This window comes from Telmatherina bonti (genome assembly GCF_933228915.1).
Source record: "Telmatherina bonti genome assembly, chromosome: 20".
Classification (NCBI taxonomy): domain Eukaryota; kingdom Metazoa; phylum Chordata; class Actinopteri; order Atheriniformes; family Telmatherinidae; genus Telmatherina; species Telmatherina bonti.
The window spans coordinates 20,864,129-20,882,010 of record NC_136618.1 but is presented as its reverse complement, the minus strand read 5'-3'; the positions used below and the strand labels follow the sequence as shown (position 1 = coordinate 20,882,010).

The 17,882-nt window shown below is 37.4% G+C and overlaps 1 protein-coding gene across 1 annotated transcript in view; it reads left to right on the top strand.

The window, feature by feature from the left end:
- The window catches only part of fam49bb (family with sequence similarity 49 member Bb), a 35,557-nt gene extending 32,162 nt beyond the window's left edge, over positions 1 to 3,395 (top strand). The window contains exons 8-12 of the mRNA XM_079260181.1: positions 1,326 to 1,442; positions 1,990 to 2,069; positions 2,147 to 2,273; positions 2,353 to 2,423; positions 3,304 to 3,395. Of these exons, the coding sequence (XP_079116307.1) occupies positions 1,326 to 1,442; positions 1,990 to 2,069; positions 2,147 to 2,273; positions 2,353 to 2,423; positions 3,304 to 3,367 (459 nt within the window). The 3' untranslated portion in view covers positions 3,368 to 3,395. The remainder of the gene's footprint in view (positions 1 to 1,325; positions 1,443 to 1,989; positions 2,070 to 2,146; positions 2,274 to 2,352; positions 2,424 to 3,303) is intronic.
- Positions 3,396 to 17,882: the final 14,487 nt, after the last annotated feature.

Below are 17,882 nucleotides of genomic sequence, written 5' to 3'. Positions count from 1 at the left end.
CTGCACATTCACTCTCTTTATGAGACAGTCCTGTTCTGGTTTATTTTCTTTTTGCTTCTTTCACCTCATGTTGGTTCATCATGTGTCACCAAACTATCCCATCAGTTAGTTCACTTCTCGCTTCTGCTTTCAGTTTATATGTCTTGAAGATGTAACTATGGATAATCTTGTTAGTATAGATTCAAACGAATTAACTACATCTGAGGAAGTGTCCTTGAGCAAAGATTCACGTTGGAAAAGGTAGCTGCCATTTTTAAGGACGTCGCTTTTACTGAGTGGCAATTAAATCAGTTGAAATATAAAATTCAAGGAGTTTTTCCTTCTCTTGTATCATTAATTCTGTACTTCAGCTCAGTCGATTGGAGGATGGTTGGACTTGATGCTTTGAGACTATATGTTATGACCTGTTTGACAAAAGTTATCTCCCCCCCCCATTTGACCACGATGTTCCATTAGGAAAACGGGCCCAGGCAAGTTGTTCGGACCTGCCTCTGACTGAACGACGCTCAGGCTGCAGTTGCAGCCGTTTAGTCACCCCTCAGACAACTGAATCATTCAGACATCTGAGATAAAACGCATCTGTCCCGCTCAAGCAGCCTTTGAGCTCATCTGTCGGTGTTAGAGTGCGAGTCGGTTTGAAAGTTTAGGACGAGTTATTCATAGTCTGTCAGGAATCTCATGACGGCAGGAAATGTTCTTTTTGTGTTTAAATATGCAGACAATTTTAGAACAGGCTGTTCAAGAGACGGCTTTTTCTTTGTTTTCCACCAGGTGTTTTTAGTCTTTGAAAGTGGAAAGCAGCAGGGCACATTAGTCAGCTGGGAAGCCAGAGAGGGGGGTGGGGGGGCTCGGTGATGTGGTTCAAATCAGTGTTTTCCTGTCATGATTCTGTTTGATGAAGTGGTCTTTCATGTGCATAAACATAATCTACTGAAGTTTCTTGCATATATCCAGGTATCATTTTATTGGTTTTGCTCTTTTTTCTTCTTCTTTAAATTCATAATTTTTTTTAATAAAACATCTTCAGACTAAGGAGAATCTGGCACAATGGATCAAGATTCCTGCGTTTGTCTCAGTCAAAACATTGTTTTCAGAACCCCTTTTATTTTCATTACTCTGACATTTTCTTTCCAGTATCACTGGATAAAACGTCATTTCCCATAGCAGCTGTCCTGATAACACTTTTCTGCTTTTGATATCAGGGTCAGCTAAAGGTCTGCATATGAATTTAAGATTAAGGCCAAACATTCAGAGCTATGAGAAATAAAAGGGTTTGCAGGTTCAGCTGTCTCAGTAATAAACCTATTTTTTTCAACGATTTCCAGGCAGAAGGTGAGAATGAGGTCAACAATGAGCTGGCCAATCGGATATCTCTGTTCTACGCCGATGCTACCCCCATGCTGAAGACGCTAAGTGATGGCACAACGAAGTTTGTATCAGAGGTGAGGCATCCACAATCTGAATTTTTTTTTTTTTTTTTTAGTAGCTACTGGAATGTGCAGAAAATGAAGCATTTCCAGTGTAATCTTTAAAAAAAAATGCTTAGAAATGTCTCATTATCTTAAAAAAGTGAAGGTTTATTCGTCCCTTTTTAATAAAATGCAAATGAGGAAAAAATAAATTCTTCATTGTAGCTGAAAACGACCTTCATGGGTTCAGGACTGTCTTGGACACCCTCACAAATACCAAGTCATCAGAAGAACACTGTTCTCGTTTCCTCACTCTGAGAGTCAGATTTACAAGTTTGCAAATGAACATGATGCATATGGACTCATCATCGCATAGCTGCCAAAATAAGCAGAAGTGTGTTTGAAGACAAAAACGTTGGTTCTTTTCTTGAACTTGTTTGGATCTGTCATGTTTGAGCTTAGGTTGCTGCTAATGGCAAGCAGAACAGCTGTAGATTAAACTGTAGATTGAACAAAACCTGGCAACATTTTTCAACCCCACAGTTTGTGAACGCCTCACTTTTTTCTCCACTTAATGCAGAACAAGAACCTTCCCATCGAGAACACGACGGACTGCTTAAGCACAATGGCCAGTGTGTGTAAAGTCATGTTGGAAACTCCGTAAGTGACTTCCTGCAGCTGTCTCATGCCTCGTTCAGGACTGCGCTGTGTCTGACCGTCCTCCTCTGTCCTCTCAGGGAGTATCGCAGCCGTTTCACCAGCGAGGAGACGGTGTCTTTCTGCCTCAGGGTCATGGTTGGAGTAATCATCTTGTACGACTACGTCCATCCTGTAGGAGCATTTGCCAAATCGTCTAAAATCGATGTGAGTCCACCCCACGTTTATGTTACAACCCTGCTTTACTGCCTCTTCTGAAGCTAAATGCTGTACTTCTGGTCCACAGATGAAGGGCTGCATCAAAGTCCTCAAAGATCAGCCTCCAAACAGCGTAGAAGGCCTTCTCAACGCTCTCAGGTCAGCTCACGTTCAAATAAGCTCATTATGTGCTTGTAGCTCCAGTCTCCTCTGAGGAGAGGATTCCTCGCTTGTGGGGCTCATTGGTATCAGTTCACCAGCAGCAGAAGACCTCTTGGTTTATGTAACTCGCCTTCAGCACAGTGACTCATTTTCCAGTCAGCTTGATTCTTGTTGAATGTCGGAGCTTCTACAGTAAAGGCCGATTACATCTGACACCTTGTCCCTCACAGTCTCTTAAAGCGCAGCCACATCGCCCCGCGCTTGCAGCCGCTACAGCTGACTGATCTGTTCCTGAGCCGAGCTAACATCTCCATCCCTCTCTGCGCTCTGCCAGAGGCAGGCTGGCACTTCCCGGCTGCATTAAGTTGTTTTCATGCAGAAGCTGGCACATTTTGTCACCGATCACAACTTTGATCTGGCAGACGATGACAAAATATGGCGGATGCATGTAGCAGAGGAAAGTAACTGAGTTTACTTTAAACATATTACACATGAAAATGTGTTTCAGGGAGGCTCTTCATTGCAGATTCGTCAAAAGCTGGAAAATGATTCAGACAAAGTTATTGTTGCTCTACAGATTTTGTACACGTGGCCTTTAGCACTGACTGTGTTGTTCTGACCTGATTGATAAATATCTCTAAATGTTATATTTACCTGAAATATACAAATAACATGTAATGTGTTTTTCATCAAGCAGTTTTTATGTGTTCATGGACCAAAGTGATTGTGGGTTAAATAGTAGACAAGCTGACCTGATAAGATCAGACAGTTAAACCGTAAGGCAGGTGTGAGAACATAATCAGTCTAATGCAGATGTTTTCTGTTTCTTTCTCCTCCTCCTCCTCCTCCTCCTCCTCCTCCTCCTCCTCACCTTCAGGTACACAACCAAACATCTGAATGATGACTCGACAAACAAGACTATCAAAAGCATGCTGCAGTAGGACCGAGCTGTTACTACTTCTGGAGGTGGTGGTGGTGGGGGGGGGGGTGGCTCTGGCACCACATGCTGTCCTGAATGATGTTTCTGCACAGAATGTTTGGTTTTTGTTGACTTAGCTGTTTTTGTTTTATTTAATTTTTTTTTTTTTTAAAAATGGAAATGGAGCTCAGCTCTGTCCTCTCTTATGATGCGAAATGCTACTGCCATTATGAACATCTTGTTCCGTGCCAAACACGTTGCTCTGATGTGATGTTTTTGGGTAGAAGGCCACTTGATGATGGCAGCTAACGAAAGCTTTGCAGATCATCTTGTGTTTTTAAACATGTCTTGTTCTGTTTTTTCCCCTGTTTAAGGAACAGGAAGGCTTTGACTTGAAAGTTTCAGAGTTATATAGAGAAGTATATATTTTTGTTTGATTGGTTATTTAACTAAATCTTCTGAAATATGAAGATGTTCTTTTCTTCTATTTAAAAAAAAAAAAAAGCAAATGGTTTAATTTGTCTGCTCTGTTGTGCATCATCAAATGTGTTATTGAAATGGTACTTGTCGACATGAGGTTTAAGAGTACTGTTTTTATATTTTTTTATAGGTTTTTATTTGTGCATGTCCTTTTTTCATGGTCGTGTTGTGTTTTTTCCTTTTTGAAAACTTTAAACTGTGACATGTGCAGAATCAAATTAAAATCTAAAACAGTTTGTACTGTAAATGTACAGTATCTTGTGGCTGGAGACATTAAAAAGAGAACTCTTGTTTTCTACAAAACTTTCCGCTTTGACAGGTTTTATGTCCTTATTTTACATCGTTTTCTCAGGGTAAATGATGGGAGGTTGTTGCACACGTTTTTTTTTCCCCCCATTCATGTGAGAAGCATTGCGTTCTCATGTTTGACCACGAAGGAGGCGGTGAGAAAAACATTTCAGATCACTTCCCCTGATTAAAAAAAAAAAGAAAAAAAAAATGAACCCAGGCAGTTGCTTTTCTCTGAAGGGAGAGCAGTTTTTACTAAAATGCGTTGAAAGATTATTGATGTGACTGAAGACTTGGGGGAAGACTTGGGGGTTTGGCGTGACTCCTATCAGAGAAGACAAAACCAACTTAAACTGGTTTCACTTAAGATCGGTTACATATTCACAGCTTTAGTTCTTTACATATATAATTTCAGTATTTCACATTATACAATTTCATATGACTTAAAGGCCCTTATTTACATTGTTTTCTGAATTATGACTTCTTTTCATTGTGAATACTTTTTCTTTGCTGTCAAGTTGTAGCATCAGGTTAGAACCCATAACCAGTGTAACCAGCAAAGTGGTTGTGAAACATTTTTATAGTAGTTCAAGATTTTAAACTAGTGTAAAAAGTTTTTAGTTATTCCTTGATGACAGCCCACTTTGCAGTACATACAATCACTGTGCAGTTTATTAGAGTGACCTCACTTGTACTGAGTGGGACCCCCTTATTCCTCCAGAACTGTCTTAATCCTTCATGGCTTAAATTTGACTTGGTGTTGGAAACGGTCCTCTAAGATTTTGGTCTGTCATGACATGACAGCGTCACACAGTTGGTGCAGATTTGTTGAGCATACATCCATGAGGAGAAATTCCCGTTCCACCACATCCCAAAGGTGCTTTATAGAACTGAGATCTGGTACCAGGGAGGCGATTGGAGGACAGTGAACTCATTGCCGTGTACAAGAAAGCAGTTGGTGATGATTTGAGCTTGGTGACACGATGCATCATCGTGGTGGATGTAGACATCACAAGATGGTAAACTGGTGATTAAGAGATGGACATGGTCAGAAAAAAATATTAAATGGGCTCTGGTCTTTAAACTATACGCATCTGGTACTAAGCAGCACAAAGTAGGCCCAAGTAAATATCCCCTATCTAATTATACCACCAGCCTGAACTATTTATATAAGGTAGGTGGATTCATGCTTTCATTTAATCAAATTTTGTCCTGACCCACCCGAATGTCGCACAACTCATGAGACCAGGCAAGGTTTTCCTGATTTATTGTCCAGTTTTGGTATGGCTTTATGAATCGTAGCCTCAGTTTCCTGCTTTTAGCTGTTAGTACTGCACTTCATGTGGTCTGCTGCTTGTAGCCCATCTGTTTCAAGGTTCAAAACATGCATTCAGAGGTGGTTACTCTTGGTAATATGTAGTGATTATATGAGTTACTGTTGCCTTTTGATAATCTCCACCCAGTCTGCCCATTTTTTTCTGGTATCAACAACACCTTTTATTCCAGAGAAATGCAGCTCACTGGATAAATCTTCTTTTCAGATGGTTGTGTGTAAAAATGTCAGTAGATCAGCGGCTTCTGAAATACTCAGATCAGTCCGTCTGGTACCACCAAGTCACATTAAAAGCAATTTAATTTCTTTTATTTTTAAATCACCATTCTGATGCTCAGTTTTTTTCAGCAAGTCATCTCGACTGTGTCTGTATGCAGTGAGTTGCTGCCATGTGATTGGCTGGTTAGCTATTTGAGTAAACAATGCGTTACCAATCAGTTTGACCTAATTAAATGACAGTAAATTTGAAAACATCTGTATACAATCTGTGTTACTGTTAGCCAAACTGAAGTTTTATGTCTTCAAGTATTAACTCTTCTTTTATATATTATTTGCATCCAAACTGGAAAAAGGGATTCCAACTTTTTAATTCTCAATTTTTCAACAGCAGCAGATGAAATATCTGCAGTTTAAACAAGTCATAATGGGGCAAAAACATAAAGTGACCAAATCAAAAGTTTGGTGCATTGAGCAAATTAAAAAACACTGAGTTTGACAACATAAAGAACGAAGTTTCTGATGAGGTGGCAGCAGAAGATGACTGGATCCAGGAGAAGTGAGGGACATTCTCCAGTAGGAACATGAGACATTATTATCCAAGTCAACAAACCATAAATGTGCTAAGGTCACATAGTTCAGTTAAAACGATTCATTTCTTCATTTAAAACATATGGAGCTGATTTAATAACATTGAATCTAAGTACATAGAAATAGTAAAGCAGGATGTCAGTCAGTCCACATTTAAATTGTTTTTTAAGCCACAATAAATTCACATTAAAGATTTAGCAGCAATTTCTGTAAAGACAGAAATAAATAAAAAAAATCTGACAGCAAAAAAATCAAAAAATGTTTTATATTAATGAAATAATCAACTTATATAAAATTCTTTTTTATTTTCATGAAATCTCCATTGTCCTTTTGTGTCCACTCTACCTTAGCTAATGGTTCATTAAAAAGGCTTTTAAGCCTCTCAGGATCTATTATCCAATCTTTGCTAATTGTATTTATTTTAGTCCACTAATAAAAGTCTCCCTGTGTATTTTCACACCTCTTACTAGTAATATTTTCCACCTCTTTTAAGCTGTCCTTTAGAAAAAGAAGGAGCAAGCACTGCAGCACCATCGTCTGTACAACCTCTCAGGGTCAAAAAGACACAGCAGAGTGTGTGAATGGGTGTGTCCTCTGCAGCATCACTGCACAAACAGACATAGTAGAGGATGGAAGCCGGAGGGAATGAAGGAGAGGATGGAGGAAATGAAGTGGATTGATCTTGGGTGGGGTCTTTAGCTCACTAAAGGAAAGTGTTGGAAGGGGGGGGGAGCAGTTGTAGAGCAAGCAGCGATCACAGAGGCGCAGCTCCTCCTTGCTGAGACTTGACTTGCATTTGCGACCTCGTTTTGCACCGGCTGATGTCCGAGCATGACCCTCGCTGCAGAAGCTCTCACTCATCCTGCATCATTAGCTGCTGCAGGCGGAAACGCCTGTGCTGCTGTCCACATGAATGAACTCTCTTTGTGGAAGGAGAGCTGCTGTACTTAATCGAACACCAACCTTTTTGAGTGTTTTTTTTTGTTTGTTTTTTTTTTTTAAATTCTTTTTTTAAAAAAAATTCATCATTTCTTAATGTGAAGATAACAGTGTAATATGGAGGTGCACCTGGAACCTAAAAAAAACTGATGATGTTTACAAAATATATTAATGCAGATAGCAGCTCTTCAGTCCTCAGATCTTAGTTTTATTTGCTGATAATATCTGGACTGGCAGAAAATATAATCAATGCTATATTTCATAAATCAAGATGGGACTTGAACTTATTTCTTCCTGTGAGCGTCTGCATTGACAGATTATAGACAAACAGGCCTTAAAAAATATCACGTGGAGGGTACCACACCTTCGCTAAGGGGATCAAGGCACCAGATGGAAAGAGCCAAATTGTGCATTTTTAAATTACACAAGTGTATGTTGCTTGTTTAGCACTCATTGATTTGAATTTATTTGAGCTTTGCTTGTCTTTTATGACTGAATCTAATTGTTTTGTGTGCATTTTTGGAGGATTCATGGTTATAATCATTACATGGACACATTCACACTATTACACTAAAAATAACACATCAAACTAACCTACAAAGAAAAAAAAAAAGACCCAACAGTAATTCTACCTTCTCTGATCCTGAGCTCTAGAGGAAGAGAAAAAACTTGTTTTGGGAATGACTGGAACTGTAACTATTAGGCGAGGAAGGCAACAAAGAAATCCTGCATGTCTGTGAAGGCCCTATTAATGCTGAACAATATGCAGGTATTTATGTATCAGAAATCACATATATTTATACCAACTGGATGTTTGATGGTGATGGAAACTGTTTGAGGAGCTTTTAAATCTGATTAAAAGTGCAGAATGTTGTTAAATGTTCTTTATGTGACTTACTGGGTTTGTTCATAACATTCACAGGTCTATTCTTTTCATTGTGTTTAGAGCTGGTCACTCAGTGGAAGTGTGTTTTTATTCAGTACCAGGAAGGGAAAAATGATTTCAATGTGCTTGGTTAGAGACACCAAGGGGCCGAGAGCCAGTAATGAAATGTGATACACTCCTGATCTCAGCAGGTGTTTTTCTTTTGTCTTTCACTTGAAAGACAGAAAGATTTTTTTTTTTTTTTTTTTTTTTAATGTTTGTTTTTTTCCTTTTTCTGCACTAATCCAATTGGAAAATGTCATTTTTTTACTGCTCTGTTTGTATTTTAATCTCAGTGGGGTTTTTTGTTCACTTCATGCTGGTTTTTTTTACTGGGACTGGTATTATTTTTATTTTTCTATTTCTGTTTGTCTGTACACAATTTGACAGATGTGAAGTACAACATGAGGACAGCTTCAAATCTCTCAAACTGCGGCTGATTGGAGTTTTTTCTTAGTCTCATGGAGTAATAATTCTGACCAGTTCAGTCATCTCAATCAAGAAAAGAAGCAATATTAAAGTAATTTCTGTCCTCATGAGTGGCAGCATGATGAGTTGGCCCCAGAGCAAGATGGTCAAAGTTCACCCTACCCTTCACAGTGCATCATATTATTGTGCTTACTGTTTACACACAGACTGAAGCACATCAGCCAGCAATCACAATACCCAACATCAGCTGCTGGTGAAAGAATTCAACGTTAAAAAGCAAAACAAACAAAAATTATATGTAAAAAAATAAATGTGCAAGCTTCATTTTCTACAAGTCAGACACAACAATAATCAAACCAAAAACCCTCTTTGTGAGATAACAAGCCAACATTGGTCTAATTGCGACAACATTTGGTGTGGAAGCATCGCAGGTGATTATTGGGTCTCTGGTAGAGGTGCGAAAATCGAATAAAAAAAAAAAAATCGGAAATCTGGATATTTTGTTTCACAATTTTAAAATGGATTTTTTTGGTAAAAAAAAAACAAACAATTTTTTGGTTAAAAATGATTTTTTTTTCCATTAAAAAAAAAAATCAAAATTTTTTCAATGAAAGAAATTTTAATCTACTATAACATTTTTGTCATTTTTATTGGTTTTATTGATCTTTTTACTTCTTGTTGGGTATTATAGCAGCAGAATGATGGTCTGGCTACTGTGTTGTTTTTTTCTAACTGAAATTAAAAAAAAAATTATAAACATTTTACAATTTTTAAAAAAAAATTTAATCTACAAAAATCATCAATATCGAAGAATTTTGAGAATCGTAATTTAAATCGATTCGGCACCCAAAAGATTGGAATCAAATCGAATCGGGTCAAAAGCATCGTCACAGCCCTAGTCTCTGGGACCCCTAAGCAAAGTTTTGTGGCCCCTTCATTCAGTGTTTATTGCCATTTTATTATGATATATACTCATAACAAAGATAATAACTTGTTAATAATGTTATCTTTAAATGTGTTGTTGGTACAACATTTAATCATTTAACAGCAACTTTTAAATGTTCTTTGATGGTTCTCACTTCGTCTACTTCTAGTTTATTTACTATTTTCTTTTAAATAAACAGAGGCAATGTGTAATTCCCATGTAGCAAGATATATTAAACTATGTGCTAAAACCTGTACTAGGACTCTTTAGGATTCCTTTTACACAACTAAAACAACACATTAATAGCTTTCCTTTTTTTAATACTTAATTTTTATTGAAGCATTTTTTACATAAACAATAACAGTTATAGTCGGTACAGTTTGCACAGTATGAACTTGGCGACAGAAAAATAAATGTCATAATACAAATATTATATTATTACAAAAAATTGGGGAACAATATCCTTTTTTTTTTGTGTGTGTGTATGTTTACTTGGTTTGTTTTTCCCCTATTCACTTTGAATTTGATTTGTCCATTCGCCCCATCTTGAGAAATAGAGTCCAGGTTGTAGTCTCAACATAAATGTCAGTCTTGCCAGGTTATGAGTTTCTTCAACTAGGTCCAACCAGTCCTTGATACATGGTGGGTCCACTTGAAGCCATTTTCGTGTGATTGTTTTTTTATTTGCTATGGCAAGAAGAATTTTTAAAAGATATTTATCATTTTTAACTAAGTCTATGGGGAGATCTCCAAGGTAAAGTGTCATGAAGGTTTGGGGAATTTTAAAACCTAATATCTGGTCTATTTTGCTTCCAACCTGTAACCAAAAGGATCTTATTTTTACACACGACCAAAAAATGTGTGTGTGATGTGCTCCGTCTACACCACAGCCCCTCCAACATGAAGAACTGCCGGTGTTTAGGCTTTCTTGCTGTTTAGGAGTTATGAAATAACGTACTAAATTTTTCCAACTGAATTCTCGCTAAATGGCTGAGCAGGAAGTAGAGCATGCATTCTCACACATATTGTCCCATTGTTCTGTTGATATATCCATATTTATTTCTTTCTCCCATCTTTTCTTAATATAATCTGTTGAATTCCCTCTGCTGTTTTGAATAGTTTTATATAGCTTAGAAATAATTGACTTACAACCCTTATTGTACACTTGTGAGATCAGAATAACTAATTTGTTAGACTCTGAGGTCCTAACCTTTAGGATCTTTGAGGATATATACTGCTTTAACTGTAAATATCTAAAGTAGTCATTTTGTTCTAAGTTATATTTCCTCTGACATGACTGGAAGCTTGGTAATGAGTCTTTTTCCAGAAATTTGCAATAAGCTGTCATACCATTCTGTATCCAATATCTAAATACTGAATCAATTGGATTTGGCTTAAAATCTGAATCAAATGCTTCCCATCTAAGACTTGTATTCTGATTCACTATTTTAAGTTCTTTCAAAACTTGAAACCATAGTGATAAAGTGAAAAATGCAATTGGAGTAATGTCTTTTTGAATTCTTGATACAAGTTTTATGTCTCCTATTAAAGTTTGGATTGGGACATTCCCGCAACAAATTTCCATTTCCTTCCACCTTGTCCCACATGTGTTATCACACCACTGGATAATAGCTTTGAGTTGGGCCGCTAAATAGTAGTCACGGAGATTGGGTAAGGATAGACCCCCCTTTTCTTTATTGAGTAACAATGTTTTGTATTTGATGCAGGGTTTTTTCCCCCTCCAAATAAATCGGGAAATTTGTTTATCCCACTCCTGAAATTGGGATGTTGGGATTTTAACAGGAAGTGACATGAACAAGTAAAGTAATCTGGGCACTATAGACATCTTTATAATTTCAATTCTTGAATTAAAGTTAAGTATATTAGTTGTCCACTTAGTAAGATTTTGCTGAATATTTTTGTTCACTGGTTCATAATTTTTTTTGTATAGATCATTAGCAAAATATGTCAGCCACACACCTAAATATTTTATTGCTTTCTGGGACCAATTGGAGGGTAGTTTCTCTCTAAGTTCTTCAGATGGATTAAAGTTAAAGGCCATAACTTGTGTTTTGCCTAAGTTTAATCTGTAGCCTGAAAAAGAGCCAAATATTTCAAGTAACCCTAAAAGTGCTGGTATGGATTGATCTGGGTTGGTGATAGCCACATTAATAGCTTTCAGAACCACAAAGCCTACTAGACAGGGAAAATAATGTATAAACTCCTCTTGCACACAATAAAGTTCATCTGTACAGTTTAGTACATATCAGATTTCTTGCTGATAAGTTCTATAATATAATCTTTCTTAGCCTGTGAGGTACTGGTGACCTGTCCAGAGTGTGTCCCGTCTCTGGTCCAGTGATTGCTAGGATAAGCTCCAATTTCCCTGGGACCTTTAACTGGGCAAAGCAGTTAAGAAAAGAGATGAATGGATGGATAAATGAACTTTCTAAGCTTTAGAGTTAAGCTTTACAACACTGCTTTAATTTTATATGATCCAAATGATCTGTTTTTACTTCCACCTTCCTGACACTCAGGCAGTCATCAGCAGATGAGACTGAGTTACTTTGAGCTAATTTGGCTTCTGGAAAATCTACACTAAATTACCACTGTGTTGCTTTCTTCTTATCTCTTCCTGTTTTGTTCTATCTTTCTTTTGTGGAGTTTTTTTTTTGTCAAGCAATCTCATGGAGTGATAATCCTGACCAGTTCATTCATCTCAATCAAGAAAAGAAGCAACATCAAAGTACTTTCTGTCCTCATGAGTGGCAGCATGATGAGCGGGCCCCAAAGCAAGATGGTCAAAGTTCACCCTGCCCTTCACAGTGCATCATATTATTGTGCTTACTGTTTACACACAGACTGAAGCACATCAGCCAGCAATCACAATACCCAACATCAGCTGCTGGTGAAAGAATGCAACGTTAAAAAGCAAAACAAACAAGCAAAAAATGCAAAAACATACTAACATGAGTCAGTTTGTGGCAAAACTTGGTATGGGAGCACCAGAGGGGATCATATTATTGGTAGACAGCAATATGTGAACATAAATGGAGTAAATTCCAGTTCCTCAGGAATCCATTTAGGGTCCCCACTTATTTATTGTTTATATGAATGATTTTGTATTTTGTTTTACTGATATTTATAAAATGTTTTTTTGCAGATGACACACATTAGTTTGTGGCACATAAAAATATAGATCAGCTCTTAAAGGAACAGTTCCATCCATCCATTCACAATCACACCTAAGGACAATGTAGGGTAGCCAACCAACCAGTGTCTTAGACACTGTGATGTAGCTGCTCTTTACCAATGCTTGATGTAAATGTGACTCATGAGTCGAATATCCATCCCATGTAGCTCCCGCTGCTTGTGGGGTGGTCATATTTCTTAGTAGTGTTGATTTGGGCAAGCTGTATTCAAGATAATATACTATGTGTCAGGTGGCGGTGTTGTTGTATGAGTGTGTGAATGGGTGAATGTGACACATCTCGTTAAAGCACTGTGAGTGGTCAAGATGACTAGAAAAGCACTATATAAGTACAGACCGTTTCCTTTGACTTTAATCTATTTTGGAAATGGTATGAACCCCTTCTTTTTTTCCATCTTGTCAACTTTATTTCCTTTGTTGCTGTGCATCAGTTTTTGCATTTTACGACTGCAACAAATCCCCCCAAAAAGCTGAAGGGGCACAAGTTTGTACACTTTTATAGTGTTGCCATTCAATATCACAAGCCTAAAAGATGTTCTGACACCTGAGGATACAGAACAATTAAGTTGTTCAGGTGTGTTTTTTGTCCCATTAATCTTGCACATAACAACTCATCTTTACCACATTTTTAATTTTTCTCCACATATTCTCTCTTGGGCTCAGTTCAAGACTGCTGACAGACCAGGCAGTATCCTGTATTATCATCTTTCTTACCTTTTCTCTGTAATGTGTGCAGAATGACATTTTGCATATTCTTATTTAAAACACATAAAAACAGATATGCTCTTTAAAGACACACCACAGAACATTTGGCGTTTTCCCCGTCAAGCACCCCTTATCAACGGCTAATTCGACATCCTGCAGCAGCTCCAAAAATACACATGATAGATGTCACTGTGTCATCAAGCAAGTCCGAAACACATTGTTTTAAGGTCAGAAAGTTATGTAATGTGTCCTTAAGAAAGCACATGTTATTCTAAAACCACTGTGGAAGTCTCTGCATCAACACTGCTGCTTTACTAAGAGCACTGATAGTTCCATACCGTACATTGTTTATAACAGGATGGAGGGTCCTTTTAAATGTGGTCTGGATGACACGTTCACAGTTTCTTCCAAAGAAGATTTGGAATAATGACTTGTCTTAAGTCACACTGGTCCAATCAAGATGCCTCAGAGCCTAGACAAATCCATGCCAGACCTGGGCAAGGTTGACATAAGGCTTCTTTATTACACAGTGGCATTTGTGATTAAAGTACCGTTTACCAAGGTTTACTACAGTAATCTGTTCTCCAAATATAGTTACAGACCTTCTTGCTTCTGTTTGGGGAACACTGACTCCCAGCATTTCCATCCAACAAACTTCTGGATTATCTATTGATCTTAGATGTTACAAAATGTTTCTCATGGGCTGCGGTTTCTGTGACATAATGTGGACACCACCCAACAGAAAACAACAGCCCAGTTACTTTACAGTTTTGCCTAACTGCTAAGTGTAAGGCCACTCGGTTTTGCAGTTGTGGTCAAATGTTCCTACCATACATTTTCTGGTGAGACTGAAGTGCCACAAAACCAAGTTAACACTTGGCCCCTAACACAGGAACACACAGAAGCATCCAGAGGACGAGAATCATGCTGTGATCGCACCTCACAGAGAACGTCTCCTGCTCATCAGCGTAGTCGTTCAGAGGGCCTCACTGTGTCACACTGTGCTCGTGGCTGCCATGTGTGTTATATGATGAACGATGATGTAAAACAAAGATTACTTAACAGCAAAGACATGGAGGACAAGAAAGCACAACTGTCAGTTATTTCCACGTAAAGCATTTCTTCTTTTATTCCACTGAAAACCCCACCAGCCTGAGAACTGTGCTTTGTCCATAAACCACAAGGCCCTCGCACATTGTTCATCTGTCTCTTGGGTGAGACAAGTTCACTTTTCTGAGAAAGACAACGGCTATCCACTGAGACCACCCCCCCTCCACACACAAACACTGTCACAGATGCAGAATCCCACTTCCTCCCGTACGTTGCTTTAATCGGGGGAGTCTTAGTTAATCAGTCATGCCAAAACATCAACGGCTCATTGAGGATCATGTTTCATGCCAGTAAAACTCAACCGGGGGTGCTGTAATCTTGGTCCGTTGGGCCAAAAGGACTGCTTGCTTAGGTAAAGCTTCAGTGCTTTATCAGGAACTTAGAGTGAAAGTATTGCTACACTTGAGTGAGAGGGCACAAGCTTAGTTCCTCTATAACACTCAGAGAAAGTGGACGTTTTACACCAAGAAACGTAACTTCACCTCTGAAATAAACAGTTAGCAATGAAGGTTTGATGGCCACAAGGCACATGAAGAACACATGGTTACATCGACTTTTATTTTATATGGAAATGAAATTAAATAAAAATGTAATAAAATGGAAATGAAATGAAAAATAATTTATTAATCCCCAAAGAGAAATTCAATGTTGTAGTATATAATTAACTAGAGGAGGTCTTGTTCTGGAGGCTGCTGGCAGGAATGATCTTCTGTATCTTTCAGTCTTACATTGGACCTGAAGAAGCCTCTCACTGAACACACTTTGTTGTTTCTTCACTGTGTTGTGGAGAGGGTGTGAAGACTAAAATAAAAAATAAAATAATAATAATAAACAAATAATAACAAAATAAAATATAAGAATAAAATTAATTAAACCTTTCGTTTAGTTTGTCTGTGATTTTGAATTTTACAGCTTAGAAAATAAAATGATCAGCAAACCCTTTTTTTTCTTTCCCTCTTTTTTTTTAATCAGCAATAATCTTGAGTAATGATCGTTAATCTATTAGATTTTTTTCTAACGACTTTGCATCTTATGGATGTGACTGACATTGCATCAACTGTTGATTATTTTATTGGTCTCATGAAACAATTTTCCACAGCTTTTTGTGTCATGAGATCTTTTCACAGATATTTTCTCGATTTAAATGTCTTATTACCAACTTGTCAGTCAAATGTAAAGCTCTGAAGTGCTGATATTTGATGGGTTGATTGATGACACATCAGTCTTACCTAAAGCTCTATTAACAGCTAGGAGCTTTCAATCATATCACATTCCTTCCACAACAGATGGATTTGCCCACTGGTTCCCAACATGCCGGAGGTTTCTTATCCATGGTCATTCAAAAAAAAAAAAAGAGTTTTGGCATTCATCGGTATCTAATGATCAGATCATGGCTTGTATCTGTTCTACTGCACGTGGAGTTTGCATCAGTGTCAGCTCATCCATCACTTAGCTCTGAGCTGATACCAGCAATTCCCAGACGGGCTGCCATTAAAAGTAACTTAAATATTTATTATACTTCAAGCATGAGTTCTGATGAATTCTGTGAACTCATGAATTTTGTCAATCAGGTAAAAAAAATCTGTATATTATAGTAAAAAATCTGCAAAGTAAATAAAACTGGCAATTACTCTGGTAATACACTGCAATGTAGTATATAATTAACTAGAGGAGGTCTTGTTCTGGAGGCTGCTGGCAGGAATGATCTTCTGTATCTTTCAGTCTTACATTGGACCTGAAGAAGCCTCTCACTGAACACACTTTGTTGTTTCTTCACTGTGTTGTGGAGAGGGTGTGAAGACTAAAATAAAAAATAAAATAATAATAATAAACAAATAATAACAAAATAAAATATAAGAATAAAATTAATTAAACCTTTCGTTTAGTTTGTCTGTGATTTTGAATTTTACAGCTTAGAAAATAAAATGATCAGCAAAACCCTTTTTTTTCTTTCCCTCTTTTTTTTTAATCAGCAATAATCTTGAGTAATGATCGTTAATCTATTAGATTTTTTTCTAACGACTTTGCATCTTATGGATGTGACTGACATTGCATCAACTGTTGATTATTTTATTGGTCTCATGAAACAATTTTCCACAGCTTTTTGTGTCATGAGATCTTTTCACAGATATTTTCTCGATTTAAATGTCTTATTACCAACTTGTCAGTCAAATGTAAAGCTCTGAAGTGCTGATATTTGATGGGTTGATTGATGACACATCAGTCTTACCTAAAGCTCTATTAACAGCTAGGAGCTTTCAATCATATCACATTCCTTCCACAACAGATGGATTTGCCCACTGGTTCCCAACATGCCGGAGGTTTCTTATCCATGGTCATTCAAAAAAAAAAAAAGAGTTTTGGCATTCATCGGTATCTAATGATCAGATCATGGCTTGTATCTGTTCTACTGCACGTGGAGTTTGCATCAGTGTCAGCTCATCCATCACTTAGCTCTGAGCTGATACCAGCAATTCCCAGACGGGCTGCCATTAAAAGTAACTTAAATATTTATTATACTTCAAGCATGAGTTCTGATGAATTCTGTGAACTCATGAATTTTGTCAATCAGGTAAAAAAAATCTGTATATTATAGTAAAAAATCTGCAAAGTAAATAAAACTGGCAATTACTCTGGTAATACACTGCACTGGGAACTGCACTATTAATCACGCCGCTTTGTATTTCACACAATTTATGTTCAAGTGTGAGATACAACTATTTGATAGGTGTCCTGTGCTTCTGTTAAATTATTAAACCTTGCTGATTTGTTGCTTTTGGTCACTACTATAATGCACAAATCACAGCTTGTTGGGAAGCCTGTCACAGGAATTTTATTAAAAAAGTAAATAAATGAATAGAATATCAAAGCAGCCTTTTTTTCCCACCCAGAATTTACTCAGTTCATGCCTTTAAGTGGTGTTTGTCTTTGAACAACTTTGAAAATCTCTGGTATTTTCTTGAAAATTTACTTCTTCTAAATAACAAATGTATTGTCAGATTTGGTAAATGTTCTTATGATGCAGGAATAAACTCTTAGCATTTCAAAATGAAAAAAACAAAACTGTTACTTTCACGTCTCCTAAACTTGCAGTTTTGATAAACCCAACTTATTGCAATTTCCTCAGATTGAGGTTCTGCAGGGAAGTTGACCGTTTTTTGTCTTGCTGTCACACCATAAATCATGGCGCATTAATCATGGAGTCTTGATGACTGTGCACACACATACACTTTTGAGGTTTCACTCAAGCCATCCTGTTACTGAGTAATATCCGATCGGAAGCAATGAGTGAAAACCTGAGATATTTGTGTTCATTCTTTCAGGGAGACAAGCTCAATCCAACTTTAGAAAGGCATTCACCTTACTCGAAATAAAGCTGTTAGCC